The 16536-nt window shown below is 34.7% G+C and overlaps 1 protein-coding gene across 50 annotated transcripts in view; it reads right to left on the minus strand.

Moving 5' to 3' along the window:
* ASPH (aspartate beta-hydroxylase) overlaps positions 1 to 16536 on the minus strand; it is a 220607-nt gene that overhangs the window by 166554 nt on the left and 37517 nt on the right. For 27 of the 50 annotated variants that reach the window (XM_065519266.1, XM_015454894.3, XM_073998842.1 and 24 more), the window contains exons 2-4: positions 14104 to 14253; positions 12488 to 12532; positions 10715 to 10783 (exon numbers count right to left, since the gene is read on the minus strand). In XM_065519266.1, coding sequence (XP_065375338.1) covers positions 10715 to 10783; positions 12488 to 12532; positions 14104 to 14253 — 264 coding nt within the window. Of the gene's footprint in view, positions 1 to 5016; positions 6081 to 10714; positions 10784 to 12487; positions 12533 to 14103; positions 14254 to 16536 lie in introns of those variants that run through there. The other 23 variants (XM_065519270.1, XM_005563404.4, XM_073998846.1 and 20 more) reach the window with 2 other exon arrangements.

Genomic DNA, 16536 nt, shown 5'->3' on the forward strand with positions numbered 1-16536 from the left:
CCTCAAAAAAAAAAAAAAAAAAAAAAAAAAATTTGTAGCCCGGAATTTAAAATAAAATGAAATTAATTTTTTTTTTTAAAAGAAAATGTGTGTGTGTTTTTTTTTTAAAGTGAAATGATCAGTTTTAGGAAGGAAGGAATGAACAAAGGTTTAGGATGAGGACACTATTTTATTATGTTGGTTACTAAACATCCTTTAAGGTTCTTCAGAATACAGTTTTATAAGCAGTAGAGAAGGCAGTCATGCCACAATGATGAGAAAACGTATGTGGAAGGAAAGGTGACCAAAAACCTAGGGTGCTCACATCAGCCTTCTTTATTTCCTTAGAAGAAAACTGATCATATATGGAATTTCCCTAGATTCTGAGGGGGACAGAAAAGGAAAAAGAGTTTGAAGAATTTTATCCGGGTTTTGTTTGGAAGGTCGAGGAAACGCAGGCATGTACGTAAGAAAAAGAAGCTAAGTTCATAACAGGAGAGAGGTGATGAGGTCAGGAGGAGGTACAGGCTCAAGGGAAAGGGCTGGCTTTGGAAACCAGAGGGAAGCAATGTCTGAAAAAACGAAGAGTGAATGAGAGAAGAAACAATAGCTCAAAAAAATCCTGAGATAGTAATGTTGTAAAGGGAAGAGAGAAGAAAATAATGGAATGAAGCCACACTAGATTATCTTAGGAAAGCAGAAAGCAAAATCATCTCTACAGAGGAATGACTCTGGAAGAAGGAAGGGTGTGGAAAAGGTTTAGAATGACTGCTAACTAGGGAAACTGTCGGAGCAGCACGTCCCTGACAGAGGCTCAGTACAGTTAACTTTATAACAGATTTTTTTCCCCCCAGCAACAATGGCAAATGCAGTAATGGAGAAAGGGGTCATTGGTAATCCAAGATCAGTGACAGCATGTAGAGGCGAAAAAAATATTAGTTTGTGGGCATTAGGTAGTGGACTTAAGGGGAAACCACAAGGCAGGTACATAAGGCCCACCTTTCTATTCTTCCTAATTCTTGACAAAATTAAATTCTTAGCATTTGTAACTATGGTTGATGTAGATTCTCCCTACAGTGCCAAAATGCCACAAGCATGTCCTACTTTTCTCCTTTTCTATCTTTACTACCATAGCTAATGTCTAGGGAAAAAAAAGAAACAAAGGAACATTCCACTAATCAATAAAATTCATGACAACACAAAGGCTCTTCAAAAATAGTTTCCAAGTAGTATGAAGAAAATTCTATCAATTCGAGCAAAAATGGAAACATCTTGGTATTTCTTAATCCATTCAGACAAAAGTTGTTTTTAATTAATAGAATATATTTCAATTTAAGAAATAACCAAAGACGCATTAGGATGTGCTTAAAATACATGTTGAAAAATAACTGCCATGCTGTTTACTTTCTTTTCATTTTTTTATGCTTATTTTGATGTAAGTATTTAAAGTGATGATACTTAATAGCTCTGGCAACTATTTGGGAATTCCTATACAGAAATCAGAAAAAAGGTCTTACATTCTTCCCTTAGAACATAAGAGAGTTGCCTAAAGGAAATTTATGCTATTTTGGCAACTGCCTCAGGCCACTATTCCACATTTTCAAAATCAAATGTTCTCTATGAAATTAAAATGTTTGAGCCAATGGATAGATCTGTGGTTACACCACATGCAAAAGACATGATTTTAGAAGACCGGCTGCATTACAGACACACAAGTAGCTACTTCAGACTTTCAGACAGTCAGCTCTAGAATTGGTCTGGATATCGCTTCATACTCAGGCCATTTCAGCCACTCCCACCATTTCTGGTGAGACCTGTGAGTCACCTTGAGCCTTCTCATCTTCCTCTGTCCCATAATGGAACATCACAATCATTTCAACATTGATGACACATAGCAAAAAGAGGCCCTAAATGTCTGAGTAACTGTCCTGTTAGTGAGGCAGACTGTTCCTCTAGAATGGATGTCTACTCTTGGTAAAACGCATGTTAGGACTCTACACCAATTTCTTTTTTATTTTTAAACATATATAATAATATAGTACAGATTAAAAGAAGCAGCAGCAGCAGCAGCAGCAGCAGCAGCTACAAACCCACCAACCCTCTACAATAAGTGGGGAACGGAGGATCAGAACATAACTGAAAGACTAAATAAACAGAAAGGGATTACAACCAGAGACAGAGAAAAAAGGTAAAATGCACATTCAAATACAAATTGGAGATTGGAAAGGTCACCTGAAGACTTTTGTTAGCATAGGTCAGTTTGTTACAGAAACTCAAAATGTCATTTCTATTGCAAAAAATATGTCCAATAATTTTACCAGTTAAACCGTTTTTTTAAAAAAAACAAAAACAAAAACACAACTCAGTATTTTATTATGCAATGAGTAGTAACTCCTCACCCACCGGGATCCACACCAGCGTATGACATTATTCATATGATATTAATGAATATCACATGCGGGGCTTAGCATTGAAGGGGAATTCAAATAAAACCTAAGATCTGGTTCCTAGATTCAAGGAGTCCACAAACTACTTGATATCTAACTCCTAAGTATTACAGGGTCATCTCAACCAATAACAAAGGCAGTGAATTCTGCATACTGGTTCCATCATTTAACTTATGAAAATAAAGTCTGGGTCACTGAGTTTCTTTAAGTATTCCAAATATGCATTGTAATCAAAGATTCCATGCCAAATCACAGAAAATTTCTTATATGTTTTATAGACTTAAGGAGCTAGCCCAACAAATTATTTAGAAAGAGTCTTGAAGCATCAATTCCCAACAAGTAAACTGCCAGGTGATCAAATTAAGAATAACTGGCTACGCTAGATCTGATTTTTTGATAATGCTCCTAAGTCACAAACATCAGGGTAGACAAACAATCTGCTCTATCTTACTGTAAATAAAAACAATTCAAACAGAAAATAGTCCTTCCATACAGTTCTATAAGACAGGGAGGTAATTTCTAAAAAGAAAGAACCAAGGACAAGATGAAAAAGCAGGACAGCCCACTATTCTATATGTCCTCAGCACTGAGGTGTGTGCAGGATCCCCAGGGCAGCAGGCTGACAGCCAGACCTCAGGACTGGGTAAAATTGACACCCAGAAGACACTTCCCCAACTGACTTATACCCACCACTCATGCCCCAAAGCAAGGCAGGCTGAAGGAAGCTAAAGGGCTGAAAAGAATCCCAAGAGTACTGCTGTCTTGTTTTTGTGCCAAATTCCGGAGAACCCAGCACCTTTGCAATCGGACAAACATCAGCGCATCCGGAGAAGCCAGAACAGTGACTCCGAGGAGACAACACTGTATCTCAACACGGAGCCTGTTCCACAGAGTTTCTTTGGTTGCTCAAAACTGAAAAGGTAAAGTAAATACAATATAACTTAAAATTCCCTAACCATATAAATATTCAAATTAACGGGATACGATTTTGCCTTAATTTAGTTCTTAAGTTTAAAAGACATGAGCAAGACTTATATTATGAAACAGAAAGTTAGAAAATACACCCTTAGAAAATAAAGAATTATAGCAATATACAATAAATCAAACTAAGGTGAAGTAATTTTGATCTGCTTCAAATACTTTATAGCACAGTTTTGCAAATACTTTTATTTTATCTTACACACACATACAAGCCTTAGGCACATGTTGACGGAAGTCACAGAAGTCAGGGGTTCGTCAGCTACCTGGGTGTCATTTTCATCAGAGGCTTTCAGAGGAACTAATGAGAGGTGGTACAAAATAAGTAGCAAATTTTTATCCCACATTCTTGTTTTTCACTTACAAAAATAAAGCATAATTAATTTCTGTACATAAAATATGAATTAGTATGACAAAGTGATGAAAAATTAATAATTTCAAACATTTTTAACACAAAATTTAATTATTTGCTTCTTATCAATTAATCAAATATCTTCTAGTGTTAGTAGTAATGACATGTTAACAAATAAGATTGCTTTAAAAAGTATATCCTGGAAATTTGGCTAGGTGAATTTCATTGAGTGGGGCTGAAGATTCCTTTAGAATTTAAACCTAATAAACTTTGATATTTCGTATTACCCAAGTATAAAAGCAGAAGACACAATAAACAAAAAGACTGAATACATTTTCAGAAGGAACATTACTGAATGATACTCATTTGCTGGAGAACATGCTACTAAGTGACAGCTTAACTGAAGTCCTTGAATATTTGAAAACAGAAGCTTTAACAGACTATCAGAAGCATTAACAGAATAAAACATATTTGCCCACTAGCGAGAGCAAGACAAACTAGAGCTTTAATAGCCATTTAAACTTTAAGAGATTATTTGTCCAGTGTGTATATCCACATCTAAAAGTCGCTATAGAATGTTTGCTTTTTAATAATATTAGCAAATTGGACAGTCTTCCCTGACACAGGTAAATGGTGGGCAGAGGGGATGGATGTCCTGTGCTGACTTGAGGCTGCTACTTTCAGTCTATTATTATGACAGCCTACAAGAGTAATTTCTAACAATTTAAATTTGTCATAGTACCCTCAGAATAAATGGATGAATGATACACTTACTGAAAGTAATTTGATTAGATATAGAAGACAAGAAATATTTGAAAAGTAGAAATTATAGTTAAATAAAATGTGAAGAAGTGCAAACATTTTCAAATTTTTAGCTCTCTGACAAACATTAAGCAAAATCTTAGAGAAGCTGGAAGAGATTTAAAACCATGGAACATCACTCCTTCAAAAAATAACATCCCTTTGCTTATCTTCCTTATCCCTAGAAGAGCTTTGCTTGAGGGGAAACTGATGAAATCTCATTTTAAGAAATGCATTTTGTATATGGCTGATACAATTGCTTTTGTTATTACTGAAGCAAACTCATTTTTCAAGAAATCGATTCAAATACGTTTTTAAGGTTTTCTAAAGGGAAAAGTTTACTGTCCTAAATGGAATTACCACTTCAATAAGTTTATAATTCTAAAAATCACATCATATCTAAGCCAAAATCAATATCCAATTAATAAGTCAATGAAAGAAAAAATGGAAAAAGACTTATTTAGGATGAATAATTTTAATATGTACAACATTAAGATACATATTCACATATTCCTTCATGTGTAATATGCCTACTTTAAAAAAAAAATACAAATTACTTTCTCTGGATGTATATTTGGAAATAAAATTGAAAATAAATTTTGCTTTCATAGACAGAAATATGTCATGCTACTATCTGAAAACAGTAAGTTAACTTACTCTAAGGCAAAAACATGGGGTTATTTTTAAATTATTTTAAAAGCACCATTAACACAGAATTTTACATAGAAATTTATAGGAATCTATCTGACACAAACCTAAACAAATTACAATAAAAAATATCAGCTTAGTAAAGAACCATCATTTTACACATCAGTCATGTTAAAGAACAGAGAAGTATTTAACTTAAAAATCATGCCAGAAATATTTTTATAATGAAATCCATTAGAATCATCTTAATTAATAGTGTGTTAGAAAGACAAGCATCAAGGGTTAACCACAACACAATCTGCTGTAAGTGTCCAAATTTAGTTCAGTGAATACATGAGTTGAAACAAAACGATACAGAAACCAATTATACCACCAAGAACATCATTTTCTCTGTACTTTGTAGTTGACTACAAGAATGAGGAGTACCATTTTCTTCAATAGAAGTTGGGGGAGCTGAGCGAGCAAGGGACTAGCTAGTAGCTGTACTGGGCAAGATCACATGGTTGACTTGCACGGTAAGATCACAACCGCCCCACTGCACATTAAGCCCTGCATAAGCAAAGGAAAGAAAAGAAAAAGGAGGCTGCTTCGGGTGTTCATTTGCCAATGACTTCAGTCCCTGAATCAAAGCTACTGGTTATGTAAATCCAGTATGACACAAGTCTTTCCCTGAACCCCTTCATTCTGTGACGTACCATCAACACCATCTGCGGTTTCGCTTTCTTCTTCTTCTTCTTCTAGCATTTCAAAGGGAGTCATTATATCATAGAGAAATGAGAGGAAACCATAAAACCAATCTGAACTTTCCTCTGCTAAAATATTAAGGACTTCCTCAAGAGAATCAATATTTTCATTACTGCCATCTTTGGTCAGGCCTACATAAGAATAAAGGAAGAGAGAGAGAAAATAAGGAGAGCAGTTAGGTGGAAAAAAGAAGTGGAGGAAGGGCGATCTCAAAAGCGATGTGCATCATGGTCAGAGAGGTTTACAGAAACGGTATTTGGAAAATAAAGAAGTCCATTACAATGCACACCTTACAATCAACTCTCAATCACATGTCAAAAGAAAGCCACAATTTGACCAATCCTTACCACTCCTACCAGCCCCTACCTAGGTTTGCCTTTCTCTCATTAGAGTGTTGAGGTGAAAGACAAAATTTTATCAGTCAAAAATCAATAGACAGTAATGGAAAATCAGTTGACTGTAAAAGGAAGAGTGAATAAAAGCAGTATCAGAGAAAAAAAGATATATACTCTGACAACCCCCAGATTTGCTCATTTACCAACCAGATTTTATCGAGAGTTGATTATACACACATTCATTCATTCATTCATTCAAACTAGAAAGGCTTATTTCCTCAAACTTCTCCCCTCCCCACACCAGCACCCCACTTAAGACCTGGAGTTAAGTTAGGAAATTCTGGAGTTAATATAATTAGCAGTATTACCATTTATAGCATCCACAGATGGGCATAAGTACACTGAAATTATGTAACTCAGATAATTTTAACACTTAAATTTTAACACTATTAAATGTGGTAGCTCTATAAAACTCTGGCAGTTGACTCACGGTCCTGTAATTCTGGCCAATGACAACAGTCAGCTATTAATAATAATTCACTTTGCCTACCGATATGAAATTTGATCAAGGCCTTAGCTGGTCACTTGCAATAGGAACATTCCAAACTCCTCTCCCTATAGGCCTGTGAAATTAGCTTCTATTGCTAAGACCCCTTTCAACTGTCATTTTTAAGTATTGGACCCAAAACAGTCCCTTAGGATAGAAATAAATCAAAGTATATATTGTTTTTACCATTTGGTTTTTTTCCTGTGAAGAACTGGCTCTGGGTAGCAAAGGTTTCTTAGCTCCAGTAGGTATCAGAATCTGACAGTACTACCAAGCTGTATACCAAGCCCATAATTCTGAGGAGGAATAATAGGGTAGGGTATTCTGGCTGTAAGAAATGTGAACATCCATGACCACTGAGCTTTTCTGATTGTAACCACCTAATTCGGTCATTTAAGTCTTTGGCAACACACAATTTCTCCATGTAGTATAACTACCAGCAATCAAGATTGGCAGATAAAGGATAAGACGACAACTAATTTAAAAGTTTTAAAGATTACAGTGAATTTTCTCTGCTTTACTCAAAAGAACTATATTATGTCATTCTTCATGTTTTTGGTAAGAAAAAACGCAAATCGCAGTTGGTATTTAAATTACTTTTTGACAAGCCTAGCAGTTTTCACTCAATTTAGCAGTAGACAAATGCTGTGAACAAAGATCTATATTCCCAACTAAGTCTCTGTGGAAATAACACTGTTTCTTCTTTCTGCCTTAAAACATTATAGCTGCATATTTAGTATAAACATCTTTATTTTTCTCCATTTGCCAATATATTATAAGTACTTCCGAGTATTACATGTAAAATATAAAACTTTTCCATCCTTTAGTATGACAGGTGACCATATGCAACAAATATGCAAAAGCATTTGAACAAAACTGTTTACCCAGCAAAGCAACCTTCCTCTGGTTCTCAAGACAAAAGTACTAGTCCAAAGAGAAAAATATATATTCTGGGTATGTGACTCCTTCTGAACCTCTAAGAACAAGGCTCAACCAAATGGAATGCCTTTGGCTTGGCAAGGTCTGGTCTTTTCCTCCCATCAACTCACTCATGCATCTATCAGTCTACAAACGTTTTTCCAGGATGTAGCAAGTGCTGACTGGCTTTTCTTTTGCTTTCCAGCCATACCTGATACGATGCCAGCTAGGTGCTAGCCATAGGACAAAAGGACAACCACATGATCCTTAGATAGTGTCACTCTAAGGATTTAGTCCTCACGTCATTTAGTCCTCGGGTCATTTTCCTGTTGATTTTATTTGGAAAATAAGTTTTTAAAGAATACATTTTCAAACAAGGTAGTTTTCAATAATCTGAACTACAACCAAAGATACCTACATTTTAGTTAATAAGAAGCTATGTAAATGAAGAAAAGTGGGCTTAGTACACTTTCAAATAATCAAATGGGCCTTGGCCAGAAATAATCAAATAATAAAATTAATGATGGTTAGTGGTCTTGATTTACTCACATATGTTTAATTCTCTCTATTTCACAAGAAAAGCCACACCCTAAAATTGAGTGAAATGTACCATGTGAATGTATACATTTCCCCAAATTTATAAGATTTAGATATATGCGGACTTAAGAATCTAGAAAAAAAAATTATGAAATAAATGCACAGTCTATGAAAGATTAACATATCTCAATTATTACTATACCTGCGATACCAACAGCTCCTCTAATCTCTGATTTCCTACCTTCCTCCCTCCCCTTGGATCTCCTGGGCCTTAATCTAAAACCTAAACCCTTAAAGCTTAAATTTTACTGTTAAGCTGCCTCTCCAGTGAGAATGTACCTTGGAAGTCTGGCTTCATTTTGGGTATATGCTCACTGTAGTGCTCTCCCCATAACCTCTACCTGACCACACAGAACCCATTAAAGCCTCTGTACTCCCAACAATTTCACCAGGCTGTCTTTGCAGTAACCTTCCAGTAACAGAGGCACCACTAAACTATAATGATCTTACAAACCAGAAAAGAACTTTAGTCATAAAACTCAATTCAAGTTAAGGTTGCATTTCCTGCAGAGAACTCAAACGCTATAGAAATAAGATTAAAGGTGATAAGTAAGCCTAACATTTCACCTTTGGTTTGTTTCATCTGTACTGAAGCTACAAGCCAACTGCAAACTAGTACGGGAAGAGTAAAAAAGTATTTATGTAGCTTTATCTGATCTGTCTTTATGCATTTATTAGTAAAGTTACCAAAATAAACCTTGATATTCACCAAATTTAGTTCCACCTCCAAGTTTATAATTCTTATAAATGGCACAATTTACGAGTTCCTTACACTATCCCTGCAAACAGCAATATTCAAAGTTACAATTAATTAGCTTCTTAATGGTAGGTTAAAAACCTTAAAGGGGATGACCTTTTGAAATCTCAAATACACTAAAAATCAAGTTAAGGTAATAGTTTGCTATAGAAATCAGTGTGTTTTATCAAAGAAATACCACATTTTAATTTCTAATGGCTGACATTTCCTGACAGACCAGATGGCTGGTTTTAAGCAAAAGCAAACAAATAAAAATCAATAAAATACAGTAGATGAGAGTAATATTATTTCTAAAAATAAGAGAACTTGACCCACATTTTATTTTATCTTTAAAATAAAGAGCTTTGCTATTCAGAATTTGTCATTTAAAGCAATATAATGAAGTGATAAACCATTTATAGGCAAGCAAATTAACATCATTCTGATAAGTTCTATATAATTTTGTTTCTTTTACATGCCCAGGATTATAGTCATCTGAGGATTCAATATATTTACAGAAACTCAAATTTAGATACACAATGACAGGACTACATTGAAAATTTCATTAAAGTTAAGACAAGAAAATAAATTTCATGGTAAGTTTGCAGCAAACATTAATTCCCAATGGGCAGAAAAAAAAAAAAAAAAAACTAACAGGTCAAAATTAGGAAGGTTTACTATCTTTAATCACAACTAAAACTCTATTTTCATAGAACTTTCTCTATTTCATAAGGAGGTGGATTTAATCTACTAAAAGCAGTTTCATTGGTTACAGATGTGGCATCCTACTGTGTTTTCATTTCTAAAAAACATACACAAAACAGTATAACTAAGAAGAATTTCTTTGGGTCATTATTTTATAAGCTTAGTGTATAATATCATGCCATATCCATTATTTTTCTAAAGACTCTAATATAAAAAGTATTAACATATATTATGCTACATACAAAAGCAAAGGAAGTCTCAACAGGCCAGATTATACAAAATTTGCATGTTAAAATTAACACCATTCTTTCCAGCAAAATGAGGGAACACCACATTGTTATTTATTACAAGAAACATCTCTGATAAAGACAGGTAATTCTGATAGTGAAAGAGAAGGGTCCAAGACTTCCAAAATAAAGACACTGGGTCAAAAGACCAGGAGTTCATATTTTAGCGCTACCGTTAAAATAAGCATGGGACATTTTAAGATGTTTATTATCACTTTTATTTCAAAATTAATTTACGTAAGCCTGTAGAAATTTACATTTTGAAATGGAAGTGAATGTCTAATGTTAATGAAGAATATCTATAATTACCATATCTAAAAATAGACCAGGATACTAGCTATTCAAATTCTAAGTTTAGAATAAGAAGTACTTTAAATCTAAAAACACACATGAAATTATTATACTTATCAAAATATATATGTTTAAGAGATATACACTTATTCACTGATAAAAGTAAATTAAAATGAAAGAGTCTGCAGAAAAATAAGCCATTTAAACTTTTAACAGTAATGAAATATATGATTTAAGGGGAAAAAATCTTCTGTAAGATATATACTATTGAGATAGATATTATTAAAGCAAAAATATTTGTTTCCAGCATTTTATCACCATTAACAAAAAACATAAAATGTGTACTTGCCTAATAAAACTTTGGCATCATCCACATCAAAATCTCCATCACCATCAGCATCATAGATTCCTAGTTTTCCTACAACAGGGGAGAAATGATGGATATGGAACAAAAAAGAAAAGAAATTTAATACGGTATTACAACTTAGTGAAGTCCTGCAACTCAGTCATAAATGTTACCAATTAATGCAATTCTTTGCTCTTTTAATCCTGCAAAGCAGTGTCAAATGAATATCTTACCTAAAAATAGAGAGCAATTCAGTTAAGAGAGTCAGGAAATGTTCAGCTACCAAATTCTATGAAATAAAACTGACATAGCATTTCCTTTAAAGACTGAACAACATATTCTGATCTAATTACTCCAGAATAATTTTTTTTTTTTTTTTGAGACGGAGTCTCACTCTGTCACCCAGGCTGGCGTGCAGTGGCCGGATCGCAGCTCACCACAAGCTCTGCCTCCCGGGTTCACGCCATTCTCCTGCCTCCGCCTCCCCAGTAGCTGGGATTACAGGCGCCCGCCACCTCGCCCGGCTAGTTTTTTTGTATTTTTTAGTAGAGACGGGGTTCCACCGTGTTAGCCAGGATGGTCTCGATCTGACCTCGTGATCCACCAGTCTCGGCCTCCCAAAGTGCTGGGATTACAGGCTTGAGCCACCGCGCCCGGCCCCCAGAATAATTTTTATTAAACTGCTAAAAATATTTTTAGTAAAGTTTTTAGCATATATGAAATAATACTGATGCATTCCTAAGTTACTTGAAATTTAATATTTCTAAAGCATGAAATTTCATCACACTATCAATATCTGAAGCAAAAGAAACAACCAAGCCTCAAATAAAGACTACATGTAAATAGATTAACATAGAATCTAAGTACTAAAAATTAAAAAATCATTAATTTTATATTTTACAATCATGATTTATAACAGAAATACCATGAATTAACCTTTAAAAATAAAAGACCATTCTGGAAATAAAGTATGTAAAATGGGAGGCTTCAGAAATTATAAAGGAAAATTTAGGATTATTCTACTTAATTAGCACAGGCCATTTATACTAAGAAAAAAAGGGCTTAAAACAGATATGCTGAGGAGACAATACTACCAAAACCTTTCCTCCTCATGAACAGAAAATGTTTTTAGGCTTTAGTGCTTTATCATAAGGAACACTGTTATTTTGTTTAGCATTTCAAAAAGTCAAATACATTCAACTCCCTAAAAAAGCATCCTAAAATCCACATGATTCTATTACTGGACAATGACAGTGGAGAAACACAATAATGTTAATGTACAGCAATTTTTTAAACAGCATTTTCAAATACGGCATTAGTACTAAAAAAAACAACAGTTGGCAGCATTGTTATCATTTCTTTAACACAAAGTACATTAAAAAATTACAGAAGGGCAGGCAGAAATTTTGGTTCAGAGTAGCTCTGATCAATCTTTATCTCCCCAGAGCCCTTGCTCTACTTAGCAAAATGGTTAACTTGCTATACAGAAGTCTGACTTAGCAAACACATACACATTTAAAATGATAATGATGAAGGAAGAGATAAGGATGTTATTTCAACTGCTAAGAAAACAAAAAGTACTAATCAAGGCTATGCAGAGTACAGAACTCAAGAAACAGTAAAAGACAGAAAATACTATCCTTTCTGACAAACCCATAATGGGAAATTGGTGCTATCGCTTATATTCTGATGTAGGTAATAACTAAATTAGTACAAAAAGGATGAGCCGTTAGAGACTAACACACATAGACTTGAAATGCAACTCCAGTAGCCTACCTTGAAGCACCTCTGATAAGTTATAACGGAAGTCCTTTGCTTTGGCTGCATGCATGTAAAAACATGAAAATTGTTATTTGTGCTTAAAAGTACAAATATTTAAAGTGTCCTCTTTTAAGATACGTTCCCTAATAACATACCACTGTAAGTCAGTCAAAGCATAGATCTACTCAGAAATTTGTCTCCAAACTAAAATTCTCCCTCAGTTGGTCTGTCAATCTATCCAGAGACTCTTTCTTTAAAGTAATGAAAATGTAAAACTTCAATGAAAGACAGATTACAGATAAGCATATTTTGTTATTCCTACAGCCAAAAATTTGTTTGCTCTTTCTCCCCAAAAAGATGTCTATAATCTGACAAGTAAAGCAGAAGCACAGGAGGTCCAATGCAAGGGGAGATCACCCATGCAACATTGTATAGAGAGACAAGTGTGCATTTTTTCCAGTGACAGGTCCACATCTTTCACTGGATTACTAAAGAGGAGGGCCATTATTCACAATAGCCAAAGAGTGGAAACGACCCAAATGTCCATCACTGATAAAACAGATAAGCAAAATGTGGTGTGTCCATATGATGGAATATTATGCAGCCATAAAATGAAGTACTGAACCTTAAAAACATTATGCTAAGTGCAAAAAGGCAGATACAAAAGACCATATAATGTATGGTTCTATTATATGAAATGTCCAGAATAAACAAAACCACAGACACAGAAAGTAGATTAGTGTTTCCCAGGAGAGGGAAAGAGGAAGAGTTTGGGTATTTAGGGGAAGGAGGTAACAGAAATAATCTGGAATTAGATAATGCTAATGGGTACATAAAATGATGAATATAGTAAAAAAAAGAAAAAAAAACTGAATTGTATACATTCAAATATATAAAATACTGAATTTTATTTCAGTTAAAAAAAAGATTTTTGGGGAAGTTAAGGAGAATGTGACTCTCAAAATAATAAAGAATCATTAATATAAAAAATCGTGAAAAACTGCAGTGATTACAGGAGAGAAAAGGAAAAAGGTGGAGAAAGGACACTATCAGAATGACCACAGCAACTTCCTCAGAACAGCACACAGATCACACCTACACACACACAATCATATCTGCAAATGCCTATCTCAGCACACCCATCCAGTACCTATATGTGTGCACACATACTCACCCCATCCCAACAGAGACACAGAAGGATGTACTTCGAAAACCCTCTCTAAGGAAGGGTTTTGCATATTGTGTGGTTATGATCCATTAGCAAGTCCTTAAATAAATGTAGTGACTCATGATCAAGTATTTTTAAAATTTATAATGTAACAAAATTGAATAGAAATCAAAAAGTACTGCAAATAGTGAGAATGAGTACTGTTTGATAAAACTTCTCCCTGTGTGACAGACATACAATATAAAGCCTTTTTTCAAAAACCTACAGGTCATGTTTAAAGAAGTTCAAAAGACAGTACTCCAAGGTAACCCTCTTCATATCCCCTTTCAGCTGCACTCTACTGAGAACCACTGAAAGGCTATAGAAATTACCAGTACCAAAAAGATGATAACAAATATTCAAGACTCCTATGAGATGTCACTTACTCCCTCACAAATTCACATAAGGATATCAAAATTCTTACCTAGAACTTCCTCATAGTCAACAAGATCAAACCAAACGACAGCTACAGATGTCCAGACGCCCAGCAATGCAATCACCATAAACCACGTGAAGAATGAAGTTCCCGAGGGTCCTCCTTTCCTCCCATTCTTGTGTCCTCCGTGCTTTGTCTCTGTTTAGAAATAAATGTAAGATGTCATAAGAAGAAAACACTTTACTGAACACCTCTTCTCACAATTATTTCTCCAATAATTTGGGATTATGCACAATGATAGACCATTTCAAAAATAGTTTTCAGTTAAATTCTCAAAACATGTCACATAAAGTATTTTTGAAAACAGAAAAGATTGTTTAGATGCAACACTAACTTTGAAGTAGTGAAAGAAAGAAACTCCTGAATGTTTTTAAAGATTTAGAATAACATGTATACTCCATCCAAGTTACTCATCAAAATGACCTGAATATTACCTCTTTCCAAAGGCAGAGCACATCAACAACTTAATGAAATCACATAGAAATGTAGCCAAATCCTTTTCTCTGTCCCATTTCATTTCTGCAGAATCTTAAAAACTCTGTTAACTACCACAGACGAAAATATCTCCCCCTAAACCATTCCATATTCTTAGCCAGAGAGAGAAGGACAGAAAAGTGAAACAGTATAATCCGTTCCTACTCCTTTACAAGATCTGTTGAGGCCTAAGGAAACAGGAAAAGGCTCATTCACAACTGGTCTCACTGCAGGAAACAGTTTTGTAAACTGCTGTCCACCTAAAGTGTCATTTATCGCATTTGATATGCTTAATATACCTTACATTCTTTTGTAAATATTCTTCTTACAGCCAAAAATAAACAAAAATCATTTTATATTAACAGAAAATAGTCAACACTGTCCTTAAAAAGATAATATTCAAATTTCCCATAAAAAGGAATACAATACATATTATATCAATATTAATAAAAACGATAAATAATATCTCAAAATGCCTTCTGAGAAGACGAAAAGTTTATCAAACAGATGACGGAAGACCAGGGCGGTGTCTCCTATTTGTGCAGCAGGTGGAATCGCTTTCATGTGCATTGCTGCTGGTGATCCTCACTGTGTCCTGCCACTATTTCTACAGAGGGCATTTCTGGATGTTTATACAGGACAATGTTTCATCCTGTGCACCTGTTCCTCACATTGCAAGATTTCTGGCATCCCTGGTTTCCCCTGGACCCAAAGGCAAGGAGCTCCCAAGGCTTAGGACAAACAAAACACCCCCAGACATTTCCACATGTTCCCTTCAGGGGCAGTTCCTGGGTGAGAACCAACGGGGATAAGGACAGGAATAATTATCTGTTTTATAAGTGAAACATGAAATGATTCTCCCAAAGTCACCAGTACAAGTTGGGTAGAACTAGGAACATATCTACACAGCTCTGAGTTCCTTAATCTCTAATCAGTGGGCCAAATTACACGATTTCAAAAAACCCCACTAGCTCTAATCTAGAACTTGAAACTAGAAACAATGGAATTCTTCTTGTTAAAAGGATACATACATTTTTAAAAAATACATCACTAGATCAGTTTTTCAAATGCGGCCATAAAAACTAAATCCATCTGAGCATATATATGTATATTCAAACATATACATATATTTATCTACATGCCTACATCAAAGTATATAGAGTTCCGATGACTAAATAAGACTAAATTTTTTTTTTTTAGACTTAGTCTCCCTCTGTCACCCAGGCTGAAGTGCACTAGCATGATCTCGGCTCACTGCAACCTCTGCTTTCCAGGTTCAAGAGATTCTCCTGCCTCAGCCTCCTGAGTAACTGGCATTACAGGCACCTGCCACCATGCTAATTTTTGTATTTTTAGTAGAGACAGGGTTTTACCATATTGGTCAGGCTGGTCTTGAACTCCTGCCCTTAAGTGATCTGCCCACCTCGGCCTCTCAAAGTGCTAGGCCATTCTTAAAAAGTCAAGTATTTCCTTTTTGTGACATTCTTTAAATATTAATGGATCCATCAGAACCAGAGTTGTAAATAATATGGTAAATGCATAAAAGTATGCTTACCAAATGACAAATGGCCATCAACTTTGTTTCTAACGTGATCTAACGAAAGCTGGCTATATAAAAACATAATTTATTTATTAAAAAAAAATAATTGCTGGGCATAGATCCTATTGTTGCAGATTAAATCGACTTCAAATAGGTATCATTACCTGAAACACAGGCATGGGAGGGGAAGATTGGGTGAAAATGTCTGCAACGTTGGTAGAGGGAAATGGCAATTTTCAAAATTTTTATGTGTTGTTAGCATATAAAAAAATACTAATTAAACCACTAATAAAATTTAAAGGAAAAAAAGATTTATGAAAGTAAGCTTCTGTGAGGTCAGGAAGTGCCACAGATTCAGTAACAGTTTTGTATGTCTAATTTACTACATTTTTATAAACAGAAAGACT

The sequence above is a fragment of the Macaca fascicularis genome, chromosome 8 (assembly GCF_037993035.2).
Source record: "Macaca fascicularis isolate 582-1 chromosome 8, T2T-MFA8v1.1".
Classification (NCBI taxonomy): domain Eukaryota; kingdom Metazoa; phylum Chordata; class Mammalia; order Primates; family Cercopithecidae; genus Macaca; species Macaca fascicularis.